General features: G+C 45.6%; 1 protein-coding gene across 1 annotated transcript in view; it reads left to right on the forward strand.

The window, feature by feature from the left end:
• Positions 1-928: 928 nt before the first annotated feature.
• The window catches only part of ATP8A2 (ATPase phospholipid transporting 8A2), a 584689-nt gene continuing 559790 nt past the window's right edge, over positions 929-25827 (forward strand). Inside the window, exon 1 of the mRNA XM_034758733.1 lies at positions 929-1003. Within this exon, the coding sequence (XP_034614624.1) occupies positions 964-1003 (40 nt within the window). The 5' untranslated portion in view covers positions 929-963. The remainder of the gene's footprint in view (positions 1004-25827) is intronic.

Here is a 25827-nt window from a genome sequence, read left to right on the forward strand (position 1 = left end):
AGGTGCAAGGCAGTAGAGAATCAGAGTCAGATTCCTGTGTACTATCTATAAAATGGGCCAATAATGTATACATACCTCCCTATATTGCTGTGAAGCATTAGATTCTTCTACCATGGTGATGAGCACAGTAACTGGGTATTTTTACAAAGCATCCTGAGCTTCTTGTGACAGGTGCTATACATTATTTTTATTAATAGCAATAGCGTGGGTTGTAAAGAATTGGCTCCATATCCTGCCTTCCATTTTTCCACAAAGCTCCTGTTGCCTTGGGCGCCTGACCTTGGTGAACAGTACGATGTTGCTTGTGATAATGTAGCGCTTATATTTCGAAAAATAATTCTTTAAAAAAAAAGGAAAATGCCTTTGTTGCATTAGCAGAGTGAATCATGCCCAGCCAAGGCGGGAGGTTCACCCAGGCACTTGATAGTTTTATCTCACTGCCAGGAGCAGGCCTCTCTCCAGGCCGGCATCCCCCGGGGGCTGCTTTCACCACAGTGCCCAGCCACACTATGTGTGGACAAGAGCCTTTCCCCCATGTTGCTGGCCTGGTCTTGTCCCCACTGAAGTGCATGGGGTCAGGATCAGGCCCACGTTGCCAAATGCCTGTCACTGGGGGCTCCAGCCCTGACCAGAGCACGGCCAGCCCCTGCCACCCGCTGCCACTAGGCAGCAACCCCCGGCAGTAACCGCCCCCACGCAAAGGCATCTCTCGCCCTGCGCCCTGCTGCGGGCTCGCGTCTCCAGCTCAGCTCCCCCGCCCGAGCTCCCCTCCCGTGCAGCGAGGCCAGAGGTGGCGGGAGCAGCAGCAGCGCAGCGCGCGTGTTGCCCCGGCCGCTGCCTTCGCCGGGGCCTGCGGGCTTCGCCCCCGACCGGCGGCGCGTGTCCCCCCGCGCTGCGCCCGCGCCGCTGTGCGCGCCCGGCGGCAGCATGCCGAGCAGGGCTGGCCTGGGCAAGGCGCTGAGGATGTCTCTGCAGAGGAAGTCCAGGATCCATTCCGCGGCTGGTAAGGGAGGAGGGACGGGGGCGGAGGAGGGAGGATGCCCAGTAGCCTGGGGGGCCAGGTCTGGCGGATGAGGGGGAACCTGCCCATGTTACCTAACGCCTCCCCGCCCATCGCGCAGCAGCTGCCTTGTCCTCCTTCTCTTGGCCGATGGGGGGTTGGTTTGTTTTTAATATTCTGCTGCTTGACGCTAGCTGTCAAGCTAATGTATAGCGGTTGCAAATTTAATGACACACAGCAGCAGCGGGAATCCTGTTCAGGCTTAGACAACCCCCTTCTACACCCCCCGGCAGCCAATGGGGGCATTGATTCGGGGTACAGTCATCTCCCCTTTTGTTGGGGGAAAGGATGGGAGAAGCCACAGTTCTCCCCGGAGCAGCGGTTTCGTGGTTTGCTTTTAATGCCATCTCCCGGCTGGGTGCCTTTGTTTGGTCTTATGCCGTGTTGTTGCATATGGGATTTGTGCAAGGGCTTGCTGCAGTCTGCAGAGCTACGAGCAGGTCACTGCGCTGCAGGTTCGGGTGTGTAATAGCTTCCCCGCTGCACACAGTATGAACACACACACACACACTCCGACAGATCTGCACAACACACAAATACACACGCAACACAAAACAATACACTGGCGCTCGCATACCGAGAACGCGTAAATCGTACATACGAACACAAAATCACACCAACAACACATCTGCACACCACACAAAGTCTACGCAAACGTACGCATGATGCATATGAGCTTTGGTAACAAGAATTGTCTTTCATAACGATGATCCCTCCCCGTGTACACTATGAAACCTGAGTTAAGCAGTGAGTGTAGACAATCTGGGGCTCTTAGAAAGGGTGCTGCTCTCTAGGGTCTCCATGTTCTCGAGGTTCAGAAGCTGTGTAATCAGTGCCCTCCTTTGTTTTTGATGGTTTGTTTTAGGCAGAGGAATTCCTTATGCACCTATAAAATTGTTTTATTTCCTGGAGTCTGGAGCAGGATTGAATGTGCTTGCATTGAAACTCTGATCATGATTGGAGAAATCTTAATGCAGGCATTGGTCAATAAAGGGAAGGGACAGCAGTTACGGGAACTTCACTTGTGCCTTAGTCTAGCACAGGGGTGGCCAACCTGAGCCTGAGAAGGAACCAGAATTTACCAATGTACATTGCCAAAGAGCCATAGTAATACGTCTGTAGCCCGCATCTCCCCTTCCCCACCACCCCACGGCTCCCAGTGCCTCCCACCCACGGGCATCTCCGCCAATCAGCGCCTCCCTGTCCCTCCCTCCCCGCACTTCCCAATCAGATGTTTTGTGATGTCCAGGAGGCTGGGGGCGGGAGAGGGAGGAGGACCGAGGGCATGGCAAGCTCAGGGGAGGGTGCGGGAAGGTGTGGAGTGGGTGCAGGGCCTGTGGCAGAGCCAGGGGCTGAGCAGTGAGCACCCCCCGGTACATTGGAAATTTGGCTCCTGTAGCTCCACCCCCGGAGTCGGTGCCTATACAAGGAGCCGCATATTAATTTCTAAAGAGCTGCATGTGACTCTGGAGCCACAGGTTGGCCACCCCTGGTCTAGCAATTCACTTGCATATGATGGAAGTCAACTTTATTGCAATATGCCATTTTATATGACTGTAGGATTGCTTCGGGGTGGATTATAAAGTTTTCTAAAATGTCCATGTAGGTGAATTCCTTCAATCTGCTTCATAAGAAAGTAGAGAAACTTGAATAATTTGGGGCAAATCCTGGCTCAATGGAATCCAATGAAAAGATTCCCATTCTGATCTCACTTATGCCAGTCTTACTGTATTATATAACTTCAATAGCCTCAGTGGAGGTACTTCTGATTTAATCCTTGTCTACACCCAGGTTTAAAGTGCTGCAAATTTTATGTCAGGACAAGGCTTTACACTGGTGTGAGAGCAGAATTAGGCCTTGTCTGCACTAGAGAGTTTTGTTCACAAAAGTCAGCTTTCATCGACAAAACAGTGGAGGTGGACACACTACAATGCTTTCTCCGTTGACAAAAGTCTGTTCCTTTGCGGATAAAATAAAACCACCTCGGTGAGAGGTATAGAGCTTTTTGCGGCAAAGTTAGATAGACAAAGTGTTAGTGTAGACAAGGCACTTGATTATGTTGCTGTAAATGACCCCCAGGAGGTGTCCCACAATGCCTATCCTGACCGTTCTGGTCAGCAGTTTGAACTCCGCTGCACTGCACCCAGGTCACAGGCATCCGCCCCATCCCTTTTAAAAGGCAAGAAATTTTTGAAATTCCACTTTCTGTTTGCTCGGCGTGGAGAGCTCATATCACATCTTCCCAGCTGACCATGGCGGGTCCACACAGCAAACGCTCCCCCACTTGGAGCTCACCTGAGTTGTTGGAGCTGCTCGCTCTGTGGGGAGAGGAGGCTATGCAATCCCAGCTCTGCTCCAGCTGTAGGAACAATACTGATGGTCGGATTTCTTGTGGCATGTTGGATAAGGGTTACAGACGGGACACGCATCAGTGCCGTGAGAAGATAAAGGAGACTCAAGGGAGTCAAACCGTAGCTCTGGTGCTACATCAAAGACCTGCTGCTTCTATAAGGAGCTGGATGGAGTTGGTGGCAACCCCACCTCCACTGTCAAGAACCCCAGGGGTACTTCAGGAGGGCTGGAGACAGTGGACAGCAGTCTCAACTCCAAGGACAAAGTGGTGGATGAGGAAGTGGAGTTGGAGGACAAGATGGGACAGGTGACAGGGTCGTCCAGTACTGAGGCGAGCCAGGACGTCTTCTTGACCCTGGAGGGTTCGAGCCAGTCCCAACAGTCTGTTTCTGGTGTGCATGATGCAGGAGAGGGGAGCTCTGGTAAGTTATCTTTTTGAGTTGATGCTGCTTGATTATATGAGGTAGAGCTGTCCTTTGTTTTATGCTAGAAGTGGGTTAAGGGATAGAAATGTACAAGACTAGCTGTGTTTGCCTGTGCTTCACATTCCCCTGTGCAGCTACGCAGTGGGGCGGAACAATGTGTTAATGCACAACAAGATTTAATGGGAATCCTCCAGAGATCTCTCTAGGACAGTGGATCTCAAACTGTGGGTCGGGACCCCAAGTGGGTCATGACCCCATTTTAATGGGGTCACCAAGGCTGGTGTTGACCCTGGGCCCCAGCAAGTCTGAAGCCCAACCCCACTGCCCTGGGCTGAAGCCCAAGCTCCACCGCCTAGGGCTAAGGTTACATGCCCCCTGCCCAGGGCAGAAGTCATTGGGCTTCAGCTTTGGGCCCCCCAACCGGGGTGGCGGGGCTCGGGCAGGCTCGGCCTTCGGTCCCCCCTTCTGGGATCGTGTAGTAATTTTTGTTGTCAGAAGGGGGTGACGATGCATTTTTGAGAACCGCTGCTGTAGGAAACTTTCCTGGAGGTACTCACCAATCCTCTGCCGAAGGTTCCTTGGCAGAGCTGCTTTGTTCCTGTCCCTTTCCTGCACCAATTGGCAATCACTTGTGCAGGGCCCAGAGTGGCACAAAGGCAAACAGCATAGCGACCCGGTCTGAAGCCGCATGCATGCAAGAGATGCACCCTTGCGTCCTTGCTTATCCTCAGGCTTGAGATTTTGGCTTCAAGGACCCTTGCCCATGGAAAATGGTGGCAGAATTTACAATTTTGTCCCTAGTCGCTTGCAGTGATCCTATTAAAAAAACACCAAGACCCTTTTCCCCATCTTGAGGCCCTCCTCCACTCCCGGCCGAACTCACCATATGTAGGGCGTTTGCTGAGCTGTGTGCTTGCCAAAGGACAGTGAGAAAGAGGTGTATTTTACTATTATCATTCGATGCTGTGAGTGCAGTAACAGTCATGCTTTTATTTATTGTTTCTTGTGCTTCTGCAGATGCTGCCTTCAGGGAAACCCCCTACACACCGGTGGAACTCTTCTGCCACATAAGGAAGTGACCGAGGTGGAACAAGGAGGACATGTTTCAGAAGGTGCTCCAATCCTCTGATGATGCAAAAGAAGAACACAGGGTATGAGAGAGACAGTTAATGAAAATTTTAAAATAGATAGGCAGGAGAGGAAGGAGAGCCAGAAGCAAATTTTAGTGGGCCAGGAGCAGATGATGAAAGTGATGGAGGAGAAAACAGAGATGTTGAAGGCCCTAATCGCGCTGCAGGCAGAATATGTGAGTTCTCACCCCCACAGCCCATCCAGAACTGCTTGACATGCCCTCCCCAAACTTGTCCCACACATTCCTTGCAGCTTCCCATCCTGTCCCAGTACCCTGTTCACTCCACCCCTTCGGACAGCTTCCAAAATGCTAGCTGGAGTTACACACAGCTATGAGAGACTCCATCAGGAGAGTGCCCTTCACTGTTATCTCCTTTTCCAGCAAGCATTTTCTGTGTGTTGTTAATTGGTATTTAATAAAAAAATACTCTCTGAAAGATAATCAATCTTTATTTGTCTCCTACACACGGTGGTTGCTACTGGAATTAATACACAGTGGCAATTGGTAGATTTGCAGACTACAAATTGCAGGAAGTAATCATCAGAATTTTCATGCAAGGCAGCAAGTTAACAAAGCATAGCAGAAGGCTTTATAGGAAGACACATTACTGGAGCTCATTGTCAAAATGGTGCCTCAAAGCCTCCTTGATTCAAATAGCCCCCTATTGTGCCGCTCTAATAGCCTTGGTGTCTGGCTGCTCAAAATCAGCTGCCATTGATCTGCCTCCACACTCCATTCCGGGGGAAACTTTTCGCCGTTAGCCTCACAAATATTATGCAGCACACAGCAGGCTGCTATAACCATAGAAATATTTTCCTCACTTAGGTCTAACCTGCCATAAAGGCAGCGCCAGCATGCCTTTCAACTGCCAAATACTCGTTCAATGGTCATGCTGCACCTGCTCAGCCTATTGTCGAAGTGCTCCTTGCTGCTGTCCAGGTTTCCCATGTAAGGTTTCATAAGCCATAGGAATAAGGGGTACGCTGGATCTCCCAGGATCACTATGGGCATTTCAACATCCCCCACTGGAATCTTCTGTTCTGAAAAGAAATTCCCTGTTTGCAGCTTTCTGTACAGGCCAGTGGTCCTGAAGATGCCTGCGTCATGCACCTTCCCTGACCACCTCACATTGATATCAGTGAAACGACCACGGCAATCCACAAGTGCATGCAATAACATAGAGAAGTACTCCTTTCTATTTATGTACTCCGTTGCAAGATGGTCTGGGGCCAAAATTGGGATATGTATGCCATCTATCACTCCACCGCATTTAGGGAATCCCATTGCTGCAAAGCCATCCACTATTTCATGCACATTTCCAAGAGTTCTTCATAGTAGGTGCAATTAATGGCCCTGCATACTTACATTAAACGCAATCCCAACAGTCAACTTCCCAATTCCAAACTGATTTGTGACTGACGAGTAGCAGTCTGGAGTCACCAGCTTCCACACAGTGATTGCCACGTACTTCTCCACTGAGAGGGCAGCTCTGATTTTGGTGTCCTTGTGCTGCAGTGCTGGGGCGAGCTCCACACACAGTTTCAGGAAGGTACCTTTCTGCATCTGAAAGTTCTGCAGCCACTTCATGTCATCCCAGACCTGTGTAACGATCCGATCCCACCACTCAGTGCTTGTTTCCTGGCCCCAAAAGCGACGGTCCATTGGGTGCAGCTGCTCCGTGAATGCCAAAAGTAATCTGGTTTTGTTTCTTTCCATGGCACACAGTAGGTCAGGCACCTTGGATTCCTGTTCAGATTGGGAGCCCATGATATCATAGAATCATAGAAGATTAGGGTTGGAAGTGACCTCAGGAGGTCATTTAGTCCAACCCCCTGCTCAAAGCAGGACCAACCGCAACTAAATCATCCCAGCCAGGGATTTGTCAAGCCGGGCCTTAAAAACCTCTAAGGTTGGAGATTCCACTACCTCCTGAGGTAACCCATTCCAGTGCTTCACCACCCTCCTAGTAAAATAGTGTTTCTTAATATGCAACCTAAACCTCCCCCAATCTGTCACCACTGAGAACAGCCGAGCTCCATCCTCTTTGGAACCCCCCTTCAGGTAGTTGAAGGCTCCTATCAAATTCCCCCTCACTTTTCTTTTCTACAGACTAAATAAGCCCAGTTCCCTCAACCTCTCCTCATAAGTCATGTACCCCAGCCCCCTAAGAATTTTTATTGCCCTCTACTGTACTCTCCCCAATTTGTCAACATGCTTTCTATAGTGGGAGGCCCAAAACTGGATGCAATACTCCAGATGTGGCCTCACCAGTGCCAAATAGAGGGGAATAATCACTTCCCTCGATCTGCTGGCAATGCTCCTACTAATGCAGCCCAATATGCTGTTAGCCTTGTTGGTAACAAGGACACACTGTTGACTCATATCCAACTTCTCGTCCACAGTAATCCCCAGGTCCTTTTTCTGCAGAACTGCAGCTTAGCTAGTCGGTCCCCAGCCTGTAGCAGTGCATGCGATTCTGCACTTGTTCTTGTTGAACCTCATCAGATTTCTTTTGGGCAATCCTCCAATTTGTCTAGGTCACGCTGGACCCTATCCCTACCCTACCCTACCTGATCATCATATTGTATGATCAGCCGCTTTGTGTTCCTAACAGTGACCACAACAGTAGTGAGCAGTGCAGGATCCATCCTTTCAGGCAGAGATGGTGGGCGCACAGTGAACGGGTCGCTGAAAAGTGACATGAAACGTAGTCTGAAGCCCATGGAATGATGAGACAGAAAATACTGCATCATGGGACATTGAGCCCACAGCCGTGATGCACTGTGATCCACTCTGCCTTCCCACAGCTCCTAGCTGCAGAAGGTAGTGATTTGCACAGTGGGATAGCTACTAACAATGCACTACTCTCACTGTTGATGCTAGAGCACCAACTGTGGACGCGCTCCACCGACAGAAGCAGCATTCTGTGAACATGAATAAGTGATGTATTTATGCCAGTTTTTGATTGTTGGTGTAACTCTGTAGTGTAGACAAGACCTTAGATGCTATTTAGAAAAGTGACGCAAAGGTTGCTTGTGAAGAGTTACAAAGCATTACTATCATAACTGCTTGGTGAACGGGTCAATGACTTTTTATTTTGAGTATTTATCTGGAGGATGACAGAAAACTTTGAGTAGCCACATGCATCTCTTTTTCACTAAATGGACTAGACAATTTGCCCAGGAAAAGTTAACTCTGCTGAATGGAACCAGCTATGCGTTTTCACAGTCAGGAACTGTCTGAGGTTACACACAGTCAGGATTAACTGAATTTCAAATTTGTTTGTGTGATGGCATTGCAAAATGCAGGGACCCTTTCAGAAGCGATGGGATGTGTGTGTGGGTGTGTCTTTTTGAATATATGGTCTGGATCTGGTAACCCTGTCTTGATCCATTGCTAGTCACACTTTCCTTAGTTATCACATTTCAGACCTTTTCCCTCTCACAGTTCAGCTTTGATAACAGAATGTTTCCAACCTAAAAAGCACTGATTTTTATTTGCCTAGTGGTAAAAATCTAGCCCCATTTATTTTTAAGGGGACTTTACTTATTTTAAGGAGTTAACTTTTAGTCTAGAATACTCTTTTATTTTGATTCTTACAGATCGTAAAGTATTTCTCTTTTTTTTTTTTTTGAGTGTTTCAGTGACTTGTAGCTGGACAGTATGAATCAAGTACATGTACTTTGAATTAATAGAAGTACTACTCTAATACTACTCTAAATTGAAACAACTTGATCTTGATTCACTATTGCCTTGTATTGTGTATAGTCATTTGCACCTGTGCTAAGTGGGTGTGTAAAGCACAACCAATCTATTTGGTAGCAGTAGTAGCACAGATGCAAATAACTATACAGTGCCAGGCAGTGGAGGGTCAGGGCCCATGAGTGCATAGCCCCTCCTGCCACTCAAGCAATTAGTCCAGTTGGCCAGTTATATGCATTTCTTCATTGATTTTTTTATTTTTTTTACTTTGCATATCTAAACCCTAATTGCAATGATGCTGTACCAGTTAGATCAGATTGATTAGATTTAAATTATTCTCTAAGAAGCCTCCTTCTCTTTGCTTTTGGAGCCACAGACATCAAAAGATGTACCTCTTCCTTTCCTTCCTGGCTCCTTAAGTTCACTAAAAATAAGCCATTGTCAATAATGCACTAGATGGTTGCAAAATAGGGTTTTGGATTTTTATTTTTAGGTCAGTAAAATGTAGAGATAAAATGGATTAAATATATATATCCTGTTATCATCCTCTGTGGTCTAGCCTCACAATCTTCAGTGGGTATAACCAAAGTTGGAATATACTCTGATAGAGAGGTAATTACAGTATCTCTTCTTAAGACTTTGAGAACCGAACTATAAATCTTGGATCTGTAGCACAAAACCATCATACTTACTGAAAATACTTTCCCCCCCTCTTCCTAGATTTCTTTTCTAAATATTTATTTCATTTGTTCATGTGAAGAATTTGGTCTTTCTTAATACAGTGGCCCAGAAACCTACTACATTCTGGTTGGTAAAGGTTGCTGCTCTTTATTTCACAAGAGAAATGCTGAGACTGATTATACTTAGATTGTAATCTCTTTTGGGCTGGCGACTATCTTTTTGTTCTGTGTTTGTACAGCACTTAGCACAGTGGGGTCCTGGCACTGCCATAATACAAATAATTAATTCTAATTATGCACAAAGTTCTGCTAAATGCACATAGTAAAAGGCTGAAATAGAGAAACTTTGTTCCTCTAATTGCTTTCATTTATGGTCATCGTACAAGTTACTTGTAATTCTAGTAGGTAAAATATTTTCAAATAGGGGTATGATATTTAGGTTGATGTTGTCCCTTTTAGGAAATGACCTCACTAGCTCTTTTTATTGTGAAGAAATAAGCTTCAGAAATAAGCACGATGAATGAGAGCAGCCACATTAGGTATGTCTGTACTGCTCAGTTAACCCTGGGCTTGAAGTTGCTTTAAGCCTGGGCTAGTTTATCCAGCTGGAGGTGTGGGTAGATCCCAGACTCCACTTTAATGTGAACTGGAAACTATCCACTTTGCAGTTAGGACACAGATGAAATTACTTGAGTGCTGTTAGTCCTCTAATGTCCTTCCCAAAATTCCTCCTGAAGGAAGGACAAGTTCTCTTGCAATTGATACAAGATTCCTGGAGGAATCTGGCACAAAGAACCATCGGATATGCCTCTCCCCACCCCAGATGCACACAGGCAAGTGCAGAAATGGTCAGGACACAGTAATGTGGGTAGGGCTTTGCTGTGGGAACACTCACACCTAGGCTAGACTAACCCTGGTGCCAGTCACCCAACCCAAGTTAACTATGCAGTGTAGACATATCCAGTGTGAAATAACACTCTAGCACAGTAGTTCTCAACCAGGGGTATGTGTACTCCTGGGGGTACGCAGAGGTCTTCCAGGGGATACATCAACTCATCTAGCTATTTGCCTAATTTTAGAACAGGCTACATAAAAAGTACTAGTCAAGTCAGTAAAAACTAAAATTTCATACAGACAATGACTTGTTTATACTCCTCTATATACCACACACTGAAATGTAAGTACAATATTTATATTCCAGTTGCTTACTTTTATAATTATATGGTAAAATGAGGAAGTAAGCAATTTTTCAGTAATAGTGTGGCTGTGACACTTGTATTTTTATGTCTGATTTTGTAAGCAAGTAGTTTTTAAGTGAGGTGAAACTTGGGGGTATGCAGACAAATCAGACTCCTGAAAGGGGTACACTAATTTGGAAAGGTTGAGAGCCATTGCTGTAGCAGCCCGGAATGATTGTGTTAGCAGCTGATAGGTTGTGCTCTCTTGAGCTGTAGCCTGTATCCCCTGGTGGGGCTAGCCAGCTGGAGTGAAATGCACCAGCATGCTTGAAGTAAGGATTTTTGTGTGTGGATGGGACTCAGGTTATAACTTAAGTTAGCTGCAGCATAGACAAATCCTTACAAAGTGGGTCTGCAGGAGCACCAATGGGAGTGTGAACTTCACTGCTATTCAAGTGAACAGCTCAATGGGAATTTCACGTATGGACTGACTGCAGGAACAGGCTCCTAAAATGGTTAGCATTTTAAACTCCTAACCAAAGGCACTGCTTTAATTTGTGATTGAACGTTAACAGCCAGTTTTTGTGACTGCTGGGTCCAAATTTAGAGGTGTAGGTTTTCCTTAGCATTGATAAGAGTTACTGGTGCACATCCAGAGAAGAATTTGTTGTATCCACTTTGCTTACCTATCACACTGATAGGTCGAGTAGAAATAATTAGGGATGACACATAATTTGGCAAGGAAATTCAAGACAAATAACGCCCCCAAATGGAAGAACACACATACACGTGAACACACATATGCTTGAGCTGTCTGGTGGCAATTATATAAGTGTTATTGAACTCTTCTTCTTTTTATTCATGTTTAAGTGGCACATTATTTAATATGATGAGCAGCTTATTTAATCTACATCAAAGGCCTGACCCCTATTCCATTAAGATCAATGAGAGTCTTGCCTACTTTCAGTAATAACTGATGGTAAATTAACATATGATATGTTGCTTAGGGTGTTGTAATGGTGCACACTAGTGTCTTGTTTTATAATGTCACAAAGGGTAACACAGTGAAGTCCATTCTCATGCAACATGTGAGTTAACACAATTGTAACTATAAGGAGAGAAAGGTTGGTCTAGTGCAGGGGTCGGCAACCTTAGAAGTGGTGTGCCGAGTCTTCATTTATTCACTCTAATTTAAGGTTTCGTGTGCCAGTAATATATTTTAACGTTTTTAGAAGGTCTCTTTGTATAAGTCTATAATATATAACTAAACTATTGTTGCATGTAAAGTAAATAAGGTTTTTAAAATGTTTAAGAAGCTTCGTTTAAAATTAAATTAAAATGCAGAGTCCCCCGGACTGGTGGCCAGGACCGGGGCAGTGTGGGTGCCACTGAAAATCAGCTCATGTGCCGCCTTTGGCACACGTGCCATAGGTTGCCTACCCCTGGTCTAGTGATTAAGACACCAGCCTAAAACTTAGGAGAGTTGGATTCAATTCATAGTTCCACCACAGTCTTCTTGTGTGACCATGGGTTAGTTTTTCTGTACTTCAGTTCCCCACCTATAAAATTGGGATAGTAGTACTTCCCTACTTCACAGGGGTGTTGTGTGGTTAAGTACATTCAAGACTATGAGGTCCTCAGATACTGCGGTGATGGGGGCTATATAAGTACCATAGATAGATAAGTGCGTATCATTTCCACACAACTCTGAATAGAATATTCAGACACCTTATATAGTCCTTCCTCTGCTTTGGCTTTATTAGTAATTCAAATATAAACAGCCAGATAGATGTACCACAGCATAAGCTTTTCCCCTAAGACTGGCTGTTCCTAGGAATTGTTTTTCCTGCAGGACCTCTCTGTCCCAGGCCCTAGTTCCTTATGTCAAGCTTGATAATTCAATGCCTTTATATTTTGGTTAGAGCTAGCAAGGCCCACCTGCTAGTAGGCCTTTGGAGTTTATCTTCATGAAGGGTTCAAGCATCTGACAGTAGGATGGTTCCAAGGAGCCCTGCATCTCCGTATAAGTACCTAGAATGTCAGCCATTTAAAACTGCCAAATAACAATTCATTTTCTGTAATGGAAAACATTCTTTCCTATAGAAAGATCTTAGGAGAATAGGAAACTGTATTAAGGAAGTTTTCATTGTAGAACTGTTGTAAGGTTTTTCATTGTAAGCAGGTTTGAAAGAAGTTGTATTCACCCTGGCTGTCAATAGAGTGAGGATTTTATATGTAAAGGCCCAAAGTTTAAAAAAAGCCAGTGTGCCTAATTTTTTTGGATGTCCAACCCGAGACATTTTGGGTTTGCAGAGCTCCTGCAACTTCCACTGGCTTCAATTGGAGTTTTGGGTACTCAGTACTTCTGAAAATTGTCCCCAATGTGTCTCAAGTTGAGCACCCAGAAACTGCAGCACTCAGAATTAGTAACCATGTCAGAAATTTCAGCTTTTACACAAGATCTTTGCACTGTAGTGAAAATTTGCTGAGACATATGGTCCACTGTACCAGCATAGCAGCCATTGTCAGTCCATTGAAGATGAGAATCCTCTTCCTGTGTATCTGATAAGCTGAAGAGTTTAGCTAAAACTGTACTCTGTGCAGCCTACAGAAGTCGGCACTCTTAGCCAAGTCTGTTTTCCCTTTGACCTTTCTCCTGTGAACTACATTCCAAATGGCTCTCTCCAGAGAATTTTTATTGCTGCCAACCTACTAATTTTCAGTAATGTCTTAAGCTCTTAGGACAGCTGCATTGTCACAGAAATTTGTATTTGATGTTTCGTTTTTTCCTGTATCATGTTGCACTGTGGCATATTTGAATTAATTTTCACTAATATGTGGTAATGCAAATGCTAGAATACCAATTACTGACAATTCTCTGCAGAACTTGAACAGCTGCTGTAGTACCTGACCTCTGTGAATGAATGGTTAATCACTGCCCTTCTCAGCAGCACTATAAATGTTGCTGATAAAGTTGAGTGACTGATCTAAAAAAGGCATTGAAAAGTCAGTTGGGCATCTCTGCAGCAGCAATAGCTTTCTTCTCCAGGATCAGTCATTAATTAGATCTGACCTGTCCTTTTGATCAACATATATAAAGTGTTTTCCTTTCAGTTTACAATTACTGCATAATCTATTTCTTACCTGGCTGAGCCTTTCAGAGTGATTGCAGATGATAATTTATGTGAGAGCATGAGACCGCTGAAAGCTTTAGATCAGCTGTTCTCAACTAGAGCTGAAACTTTTTGGTTTGTTTTATTGAAAAATGGCCTTTTTTCCCAAGATAATTTTCTGTGAAAAATTGCTGATTTGAAGTGTTGTGCCTTTTTTCAATAGTTTAAGAAAAATCATTGAAAATAACAAAATGGTTAACTTTTTTTGCTTTTCTGTAAATAAAATATTGTCTAGTGATTTGGATAAGGTTTTAGTTAGAAATTGCAAAAAAAAATTCACAGAAAAAATATAATGTTTCAGCGTTAAACACTTCAATCAAAAACAAGTTAAACATGTCCACTTTTTTTTTGGTAAAATTATTTTTGGAGTTTTCAGCCAGTCCTGTTCTCAGCCTTCTCCATACTGTGTCCCCCAAGTCACTACAGAAAAATATTTCAGGACATCCCCTCTTACTCAGCCATCAACAAAGGGAGGGTCATCCCCATCCCCTGGACTTCTGTGAAAAACCCAGGGCATTGTGACCCCCCCAGGTTGAGAACCCAGACTTTATTTGAACCAGTAAATGTTGCCGAGCCAGATTTTTTTTTTTTTTAATAAGGAGATATAGTGTTTAGTTCAGGGAAGTAGAAGACAGGAAGCAAGTGTTCTATTGAAGTCAGTGGCAGAACTGCCAAATGCAGCCCACCCTGTCCTAAAATGTGGCTTGGGGTTGCAACTACAGGTTGAAGACAAAGCTGATCAAATACAGCTTTTTTTGTTGAGGAACTCAAACAACAATATATTACTGTTAATTTCTCAGGGAAGAAGGAAACAATCATACAACTGAGTGTATCTATTTAAAATTCACTGTACATATGTATGCTACTTAGATGAGGCCTCTGGTGCCTAGAAAATTTCCTAGGTAGCCCTTGGTGTTGAAGTGTAGTAGCGCCTGCCTTCAGCAATAATAACAGCTACAGCCAGAAGAAATAAGAAAAGAAAGTAGAAGTAAAATCGGTTTCCATATATCCTATGGCGGATTGCTTGGACTGCTACTGAGAACAGTCTGAACACCATCAAATTACGATTGGTTCAACAGCAAAAAAAAATATTTCCATTCCTCCCCCCCCCCCCCCATGTACTATGTTTTCAAAAGTTTTTTTTTTTAAAGTCCAGTTTTAAGAGCATGGAAACCATTGGATCAGGATGTCACTCTGAAGTAGAGGTGAATGGGACCTTACCTCCCAAAGCAGAGTGGGGATTTAGCCATGATGTTCAAGACACTGGGTCAGATCCTTGGCTGGTGCTAATTGAGCACAGCTCCATTGACTTCAGTGATCCTGTGCTGATTTATACTAGCTGAGGATCTGCCCCAGTGGATCTGGCTCTCGTTTACATTCGTGTAAATCAGGATTAACTCCACTGAAGTCAGTGTAAAACTGGTGTAAGGGAGAAGAGAATAAGGCCCTGTAACTCTGTAGAGAAAATTAACCTGTGCAACTCTGCTTTTAAATTCCTAATCTATCGAATGCAGCTTGTTAGAGAATAATGGCCTCACGCATTCACTTTGCCTCAGATGGTAGGAGGGTTCAGGTTTTATCTCCTAACCCAGTGTTCATCTACTCATTCACCTCAAACCCTCTGGAGGCACATAAATCTTATATAGTGTGCAACTGACCCCTCTAATGGTTCAGGCCTGGATTTGATTTACAAAGAGCATTTGAAACAAAAGCTATAGTGGTATTGTGTTTGTGTTCAAAGACTACACCCAGAATCAATGCCACCTTGTGATAACTGTAAAATACAAGCAGTTTAGTATTATTATTTAGGAGGAGTAACAAAGAAGAAAAAGAATACGAAATACAGTAATCATCATAGTTCTGACGTGCAGATGTAGTGCCTTATGCATGATTACATAGGTATAAATTAGGTCTTATTCCAAAAGTTGTAAGAAGGTGAAGATTGTTGTCTTGTATAATCACAGCCCCTGGCTGGCATATATCCTAGAAAAGAGCAACACATTTTCTTCTTGAAGACTATGGAAGGCAGCTATAATTTAGTGTATCTGAAGAACTGGTCCAGGCTGACAAAAGAACATTTGTACATCCCTGCCGGGTGTACTTCACTCAGTCCAAGAGCAAACGGGGAGTCCACGTCTTTTCTGTTTGTGATAATGACAGTGTGCGCAGAAGAAAGCATAATATGCTGCTGTCTGCAATGCTCTAGCTGACACTCTGAAACACAAGCAGGCTATTCACTGGTGTTTGGGGTGTAGGCAGGTGTCTAAATTTTATGATATAGCTGATGATCAGTGACCAGAAATGGGAGAGTGTCTTACGCTTCGTCAAGCCCTGCAATCCTGCTAATGTCTATCTGATTATTATTGAGAGCTCCGCTGCCATAATTCTTAGTACACTGTGACAAAGTTCCTCCTCTATCTTGGTGGGTCCTGCACTTATTGGTGGATTTTCTTGCCTCAGAGATGCACTATGTGGGTTGGGGAACAGCCCAGAGCCCTTCGCCTCTGGAAGAACCCACAGTCCAGGTCAATTGGGAGGTTTGGGGGGAACCCAGGCCCACCCTCTACTCTGGGTTCCAGCCCAGGGCCCTGTGGACTGCAGCTGTCTATAATGCCTCCTGTAACAGCTGCATGACAGCTACAACTCCCTGGGCTACTTCCCCATGGGCTACTTCCCCATGGCCTCCTCCAAACACCTTCCTTAGTCTCACCACAGGACCTTCCTCCTGGTGTCTGATAACGCTTGTGCTCCTCAGTCCTCCAGCAGCACACCCTCTCACTCTCAGCTCCTTGTGCCTCTTGCTTCCAGCTCCTCACACTCGCACCAGAAACTGAAGTGAGCTCCTTTTTAAAACCTAGATGCCCTGATTAGCCTGCCTTAATTGATTCTAGCAGCTTCTTCTTAATTGGCTCCAGGTGTCCTAATTAGTCTGCCTGACTTAACTGGTTCTAGCAGGTTCCTGATTACTCTAGTGCAGCCCCTGCTCTGGTCACTCAGGGAACAGAAAACTACTCATCCAGTGACCAGTATATTTGCCCCTACCAGACTCCTGTACCCCATTGGTCTGGATCTGTCACATTTCCCTCCCCCTGCTCAACGCCAAGGGGCTGGGCAGATTGGGACGCCAGACAGTGCACACGTGACAAGCCATCGGCATTGCCATGACGGCTCCCTGCTCTGTGTTGCACACGGAACTGGAAAGGTTGGAGGGATAAGAACCATCTGGTCACCCTTGTGTTCTTCTCCTTGTTCCTCTGCATCCATTGAAGAGGGGCATGGTTGGTCACGAGGACAAATCTGCACCTGAGCAGATAGTAGCGCAATGTTTCCATGGCCCATTTTACAGCGAGGCATTCTCTCTCCACCACTGCATATTTTTGTTCCCTTGGAAGGAGTTTCCAACTGAGGTATAGAATTGGGTGTTCCTCCTTCCCATCCATCTGTGATAGAACGGCCCCCAACCCTACTTCCGATGCATCCGTCTGCAGGATAAACTCCTTGGTGAAATCGGGCTATCAGTACGGGGTATCAGCAGTATCAGCAAAGGGCAGTCCATAGGTCTGTGAATGCTTCCTCTGCTGCGTCAGACCATCTCACCAGATCAGGTCCACGGGCTTTCACTAGGTCTGTCAGGGGGCTTGTCCTTGTGGCAAAGTGTGGGATAAATCGTCGGTAATACCCCACCACACCTAGGAACGCCCGGACTTGTTTCTTGCGACTTGGTCGGAGCCAATTTTGGATGGCCTCTAACTTGTTCACTTGGGGTTTTACCAGACCTTTTCCCACAATGTAGCCAAGATATTTGGCCTCTGTAAATCCTACAGCGCACTTGGCAGGGTTTGCTGTAAGGCCAGCTCGCCTGAAGGTATCGAGGACTGCCTCCACCTTCTCCAGGTCTGGGTCTGTCACAACACATTGCCCACCTAATTCTCTAGCTAATGCATTCAACAGCTATGTGCAGAGGAGGTTCTCAGTACATAGATCTCCCCTGCCCTGTATGGAAGTGGTGCCAGTTGCCTCTCTGGCACCATATCTTCTTCCTGACACCCTATAGAAGAACAGGAGGGCTTTTCAGTTTCAAGATCTCCACAGGGAGTGTGGGAGTCTCTGAGGTCACCCTGTATTGTCCCTCCCACTTGCCCTACAGAGGAAAAGGTACTGTTCAGGCTGGATTATTCTCCTCATAGACATCCCAGTGCTGTGAACTGCCTACACCTTGTAAGTGGGGGGATCTTGCTGGGATTCATGGCCAGGGGAGACCCATGTAACACAGATTCCTTAGAGCAGAGCTATTAGGAAGCTGAGGGGACTTACTGGAGGTCCTGAAGCCCATATAGAGATCCCCATGGAGGATTCTTCCTCCCTCGTGCTTCTCTGGGAGGAGGTGCACTGGGCCAGTATTTGTATGTAACTTTAGCGCCCTCGTAGCCAAGATGGAGTCTGCTCTGCAGACAGCTCTGGCCAAGAGAAAGCGCGTGCAGGAATGCAGCAGGAAAAATCCCTTCCACCCCAGGGGCACCTGTTCCAACCCCCTCAGAGTGAATACACACACCCACAGGAAAAGTACAATGAATATAAGAAAGGGAAATATTTATTTACAGAGGGATGAGAGGAGAAAAACAAGGGAGGAAATATAAGGGAGGGTAAAACAGGGTTGCATTCAAACCAAGGCCCCACAGGCCCAGTGGTAGCACAGTCTGAAAGGGCAGACACTGAGCAATGTGTCTGCACACAGAGTTCAGGAGTCCTGAGCAAAGTTCCAGTCCAGTGGTGAGTCTTGGGTGCTCCTGGTAGTCTTCAGCGCCAGTAAACTTTCCCAAACAAACCCCTCCGATGACCCTCTTCTGCCGCTCTTTGCGAAGCCACACAGAGCGACTACTGTGACGGGTTGGATCACAGAACCCCCTCTGGGGCTGCCAACTGATGTGCCAAGACTACTTCTGCCCCTGCTTTCCCTGCCAGCTTGGGACTCCAGCACCCTGTCTTGTTGAGCCAGACACGCCCATCTGCTCCAACACAGACCCAGGGTCTGAACCACGTGCCCCAAAGCTGCAGAGTTAATTGAAAGCAACTTAAGAAGTGTTCCTGTCTTTAACACTCAGATGCCCAACTCCCAATGGGGTCCAAACCCCAAATAAATCCGTTTTACCCTGTATAAAGCTTATACAGGGTAAACTCATAAATTGTTCACCCTCTATAACACTGATAGGCACAGCTGTTTGCCCCCCCCCCAGGTATTAATACATACTCTGGGTTAATTAATAAGTAAAAAGTGATTTTATTAAATACAGAAAGTAGGATTTATGTGGTTCCAAGTAGTAACAGACAGAACAAACTGAATTACTAAGCAAAATAAAATAAAACACTCAAGTCTAACCTAATACAATAATAAAACTGAATACAGATAAAATCTCACCCTCAGAGAAATTCCAGTAAGCTTCCTTTTACAGACTAGTCTCCTTCTAGTCTGGGTCCAGCAATCAACCCTGTAGTTACTGTCCTTTGTTCCAGTTTCTTTCAAGTATCCTTGAGTTGGAGAGGCTATCTCTTTAGCCAGCTGAAGACAAAATGGAGGGGTCTCCCACAGGCTTAAATAGATTTTGTCTTGTGGGTGGAGACCCCCCTCCTCTCTCCTATGCAAAGTCCAGCTCCAAGATGGAATTTTGGAGTCACATGGGCAAGTCACATGTCCATGCATGACTGAGTTTCTTAGCAGCCAAGCCACATTCCTGGGAAAGCTCTGATGTGGATTGGCGTCTTCAAGTTCATTGTTGGCTTAAGTGGTTCTTGATTGGGCACTTAATTTGCACATTCCTTTCTCAAGAAACTGACCAAATGCTTTACTAAGGCTACTTAGAGATCAAGCAAATATACAGCCAATATTCCTAACTTCAAGTACAAAAATGATACATGCGTACAGATTGGAGGAATGTATTCAGTAGATCATAACCTTTACAGAGATATGTTACATGGCATATGTAGCATAAAACATATTCCAGTTATGTCATATATATACATTCAGAAGCATATTTCCATGAAGCACCATCACAACTACCTCCCCACTTCACTAGCTAGCAGCCTCCCTCCTTATTCCCAATTCAGAGTCACAAGTCCCAGTACTCACAGCCCCATGCAGCTCTGGGCAGCAGGGATATTGGGTCCAGCTCCGGTCTGTCCTTCTCGGGCAATTCCTCCCTGGCATAGTACTCCTCCTGGCTCCTGTCCTGGGGAGTCCCTGATCGGCCGCCCTGTCCTTCCCAGGCTTCCGGCAGGTTCTCTGCTGCTTCACTTTGTGAGGGCCTGCGGGCTGCAGCCCTTCTCTCTGTGGAGCTCCAGAGCCACACCCTGGAGTTTCCCTCCATTCTCTTACTGCTCCCCCTCCCCCCTTAGGAAAAAGATTTAAAGGGGCCATGCTCTCTAAACCCCAAAGGGGTTACATGTATATCTCATGAAGTCCATTCAGTTTAGTGCCAGTCAGTTTTATAAAGAGAGGGGGAAATGGAAAAGCTAAAACATCTTATATTCCAAAAATATTGAAGTGTCCATATTCTCAGCCTCCACAGTGGTCCCTCAGCATGAGATCTTAATCAGATTTACTCAGGTAAAACTGGTTTGGTGGGAGTTTGAGTAAGGACCCAGATTTGGACCCATAGCAGGATAAAGCAATGAACACATTGGACTTATATTTTAGATCATGATCTCAACAGTGCTAAACAACTTCCACTATCAAAAAAGAACAAACGCAAGCTCCTAGGAGAATATAATTCTGCTGTCTTGAGCACTGGGCAGGGTTTATGTGGCATTTGGCCTGGCTGTTTACTTAAAGTATTTTCTGGAAGGATAGCAAAAAGAATTACAATTAAAATGGAATAGAATTAGAATAGCAGCAATGATAAATCTTACATGAGGAAGATTTGGCAAATACAATGCAATTTTGTGCTGGGTAGAAGACAGCACATGGGTTAACTCGCCCCCAAGAAACAACTGCACACTCCTTGTACTGCTGCCCTAGCAGTTAGTCGGCCAGATCCTCACTCCCTCTCTGGCCTCTTAGTGCCCTGATTTCTGTGGTGCAAAGGGGCCAGAAAGCAATGCATTTCCTTGTGTAGGGGAACCCTGATAGGTGAAGAGTTGGAATAGCCAGGTCTATACTTCCTTCTTACATGGCACTGGTATAGAGGGTCTTGGGGGCCAGGAGGGGGCATGGAAGGGGTTGGAGGGAGTGTGGCCACAGTGTACTTCGCTCTGGTAATCCCTGGCCCACAGAACAGCTTCTAGGGGCTGTCCACACCGACATGGGTTAGAGCAGCTCTGAGGTCAGAAAGCAGCACTGCACTATGATCTCATGTTGTCCCCTTCCAGATTTTCTCAGACATGTGGATGGAATAAATCCTTCTGTCACACCTTATGCATTATGGCTGATTTCTGACTGATTGTTCTAACTGAAGAATGTGGGCCAGATTGAAATCTCACTTTCACTGGTGTAAATCCTGAGTTTCTCCACTGAAGCCAGTGGGTTTACTTTGATTTACACCACTGTTTTTGGGAATAGAATGTGGTCCAGTGTCTTTAAATTCCTACAACCCATTTAATATTCTCACATCTCACACAGAAGTACATTAATTATCCTCTTGGATACAGTATATACCCAATGAATGGCTACTCTACTGTTGAACCTGGAGACATACATGGCTTGCTCCTCTGAGCCTATTTTGAGAGATGTCGAATACCCCCCACTCCCATTCCCTTCAGCACTTTGCCAGATCTCTACTTCCCTCTTCTGAAAGCGGACAGGGGGCTGCAGACGGGAGTTTGAGAGGGAGTTTGACAGAGGGAGGCCTACGATGGTTAGGAAGACCCGCAACACCTGTGCCGGCAGTGCTTCTGTCTCCTCCACCTGCGCCTGTAGCCAGACAGAGCACCTGAGCATGGATGCATCTACCCAGATCCTGGTGGGTTTTGCAGAGACTGTGATTTGCAATTCCCACTTACTGACATCCAATATGAAAGGTGCCTGCTGGTGAAATCTCTCAGGCAGCAGGTGGGGGAGCTACAGGAGGAGGTGGCTAGGTTGAGGAGCATCCGGATCCATGGGCAATTCCTGGACAGTGTCCAGGTGGAGACAGCTGAGGTAGCTGTCCCAGTACACAGGACTGCTGACACACCACTGGTGGAGGAGGAGATGGCTCAGGGTGGACACTGGCAGCTGGTTACTTCTGGCAGCAGGCAGTGCACCACCCCTGCCCCGAACCCTCCCACCATGGTAATAGGTAACCGTTATGCTCTTCTTGATACAGGAGAAAAGGAATCACCCCCTACAGTAGAGGAGGAGAAGCCTCGTACCCCTAAGGCTGGGAGGTCTGCTGCCACCACTGCGAATAGGAAACGTAGGGTAGTGGTGGTTGGAGACTCTCTTCTGAGGGGGATGGAGGCGCCCATCTGTTGCCCTGACATTTCATCTCAGGAGGTATGCTGCCTGCCGGGGGTCCATATCTGAGACGTTACAGAGGCATTGTTGAGGATTATCCAGCCCTCTGACTACTACCCCATGCTACTCATCCATGTGGGCACAAATGATACTGCGAGGTGTGACACTGAGCAGATCAAAAGTGACTACAGGGCTCTGGGAGTACGGGTGAAGGAGTTTGGAGCGCAGGTGGTATTCTCTTTGATTCTTCCTCTCAAAGGTAGGGGCCCAGGCAGAGACAGGTGCATCGTGGAGATGAATGCCTGGCTGTGAAGATGATGTCGCCAGGAGGGCTTTGGCTTCCTCGACCACGGGATGCTATTCCAGGAAGGACTGCTAGGCAGAGATGATGTTCACTTTTTGAGGAGGGGAAAGACCTTATTTGGACACAGATTGGCTAACCTAGTGAGGAGGGCTTTAAATTAGGTTCGACGGGGACAGGTGAGCAAAACCCACAGTAAGTGGGGAACATGGAGACCTGGCAGATGGGTCGGAAATAGTAGGGAGCGTGGGCCATAATGGCAGAGAGAAAGGAGGGTCAGGGCAAAACTGGGAGGCAAGATCAAAACAGTATCTTAGATGCCTATATACAAATGCGAGAAGTATGGGTAATAAGCAGGAAGAACTGGAAGTGCTAATAAATAAATACAACTATGACATTATTGGCATCACCGAAACTTGGTGGGATAATACACATGATTGGAATGTTGGTGTGGATGGGTACAGCTTGCTCAGGAAGGATAGACAGGGGAAAAAGGGAGGAGGTGTTGCCTTATATATTAAAAATGTACACACTTGGACTGAGGTGGAGATGGACATAGGAGACGGAAGTGTTGAGTGTCTCTGGGTTAGGCTAAAAGGGGTAAAGAACAAGGGTGATGTCATGCTAGGAGTCTACTACAGGCCACCTAACCAGGTGGAAGAGGTGGATGAGGCATTTTTAAAACAACTAACAAAATCATCCAAAGCCCAAGATTTGGTGGTGATGGGGGATTTCAACTATCCAGATATATGTTGGGAAAATAACACATCGGGGCACAGACCATCCAATAAGTTCTTGGACTGCGTTGCAGACAACTTTTTATTTCAGAAGGTTGAAAAAGCTACTGGGGGGGAAGCTGTTCTAGATTTGATTTTAACAAATAGGGAGGAACTTGTTGAGAATTTGAAAGTAGAAGGCAGCTTGGGTGAAAGTGATCATGAAATCATAGAGTTCACAATTCTAAGGAAGGGTAGAGGGGAGTACAGCAAAATAGAGACAATGGATTTCAGGAAGGCCGATTTTGGTAAGCTCAGAGAGCTGATAGGTAAGGTCCCATGAGAATCAAAACTGAGGGGAAAAACAACTGAGGAGAGTTGGCAGTTTTTCAAAGGAACACTATTAAGGGCCCAAAAGAAAGCTATTCCACTGAGTAGGAAAGATAGGAAATGTGGCAAAAGACCTCCTTGGCTTAACCACTAGATCTTGCATGATCTAAAAAATAAAAAGGAGTCATATAAAAAATGGTAACTAGGACAGATTACAAAGGATGCAGGGGCAAGATTAGAAAGGCAAAGGCACAAAATGACCTCAAACTAGCTGCAGGAATAAAGGGAAACAAGAAGACTTTTTATCAATACATTAGAAGCAAGAGGAAGACCAAGGACAGGGTAGGCCCACTTCTCAGTGAGGAGGGAGATACAGTAACAGGAAACTTGGAAATGGCAGAGATGCTTAATGACTTCTTTGTTTCAGTCTTCATTGAGAAGTCTGAAGGAATGACTAACATAGTGAATGCTAATGGGAAGGGGGTAGGTTTATAAGATAAAATAAAAAAAGAACAAGTTAAAAATCACTTAGAAAAGTTAGATGTCTGCAAGTCACCAGGGCCTGATGAAATGCATCCTAGAATACTCAAGGAGTTAATAGAGGAGGTATCTGAGCCTCTAGCTATTATCTTTGGAAAATCATGGGAGACAGGAGAGATTCCAGAAGACTGGAAAAGGGCAAATATAGTGCCCATCTATAAAAAGGGAAATAAAAACAACCCAGGAAACTACAGACCAGTTAGTTTAACTTCTGTTCCAGGGAAGATAATGGAGCAAGTAATTAAGGAAATCATCTGCAAACACTTGGAAGATGGTAAGGTGATAGGGAATAGCCAGCATGGATTTGTAAAGAACAAATCATATCAAACCAAGCTGATAGCTTTCTTTGATAGGATAACGAGTCTTGTGGAAAAGGGAGAAGCGGTGGATGTGGTATACGTAGACTTTAGTAAGGCATTTGATACGGTCTCGCATGATATTCTTATCAATAAACTAGGCAAATACAACTTAGACGGGGTTACTATAAGGTGGGTGCATAACTGGCTGGATAACCATACTCAGAGAGTAGTTATTAATGGTTCCCAATCCTGCTGGAAAGGTATAACAAGTGGGATTCTGCAGGGGTCTGTTTTGGGACCGGCTCTGTTCAATATCTTAATCAACGACTTAGATATTGGCATAGAAAGTACGCTTATTAAGTTTGCAGATGATACCAAACTGGGAGGGATTGCAACTGCTTTGGAGGATAGGGTCATAATTCAAAATGATCTGGACAAATTGGAGAAACGGTCTGAAGTAAACAGGATGAAGTTTAACAAAGACAAATGCAAAGTGCTCCACTTAGGAAGGAACAATCAGTTTCACACATACAGAATGGGAAGAGACTGTCTAGGAAGAAGTACGGCAGAAAGGGATCTAGGGGTTATAGTGGACCACAAGCTAAATATGAGTCAACAGTGTGATGCTGTTGCAAAAAAAGCAAACATGATTCTGGGATGCATTAACAGGTGTATTGTGAGCAAGACACGAGAAGTCATTCTTCTGCTCTACTCTGCGCTGGTTAGGCCTCAACTGGAGTATTGTGTCCAGTTCTGGGCACCGCATTTCAAGAAAGATGTGGAGAAATTGGAGAGAGTCCAGAGAAGAGCAACAAGAATGATTAAAGGTCTTGAGAACTTGACCTATGAAGGAAGGCTGAAAGAACTGGGTTTGTTTAGTTTGGAAAAGAGAAGACTGAGGCTTGGTCTACACTCACCCCCCAAATCAAACTAAGGTACGCAACTTCAGCTACGTGAATAACGTAGCTGAAGTTCGAAGTACCTTAGTTCGATCTTACCTCGGTCCACACGCGGCAGGCAGGCTCCCCCGTCGACTCCACGGTACTCCTCTTGTCTAGCTGGAGTACCGCAGTCGATGGCGAGCACTTCCGGGTTCGACTTATCGCGTCCAGACAAGACGCGATAAGTCGAACCCAGAACTTCGATTGCCAGCCACCGAACTAGCGGCTGGGTGTAGACATACCCTGAGAGGGGACATGATAGCAGTTTTCAGGTATCTAAAATGGTGTCATAAGGAGGAGAGAGAAAACTTGTTCACCTTAGCCTCTAAGGATAGAACAAGAAGCAATGGGCTTAAACTGCAGCAAGGGAGGTTTAGGTTGGACATTAGGAAAAAGTTCCTAACTGTCAGGGTGGTTAAACACTGGAATAAACTGCCTAGGGAGGTTGTGGAATCTCGATCTCTGGAGATATTTAAGAGTAGGTTAGATAAATGTCTATCCGGAATGGTCTAGACAACATTTGGTCCTGCCATGAGGGCAGGGGACTAAACTCGATGACCTCTCGAGGTC

The sequence above is a fragment of the Trachemys scripta genome, chromosome 1 (assembly GCF_013100865.1).
Source record: "Trachemys scripta elegans isolate TJP31775 chromosome 1, CAS_Tse_1.0, whole genome shotgun sequence".
Lineage (NCBI taxonomy): Eukaryota > Metazoa > Chordata > Testudines > Emydidae > Trachemys > Trachemys scripta.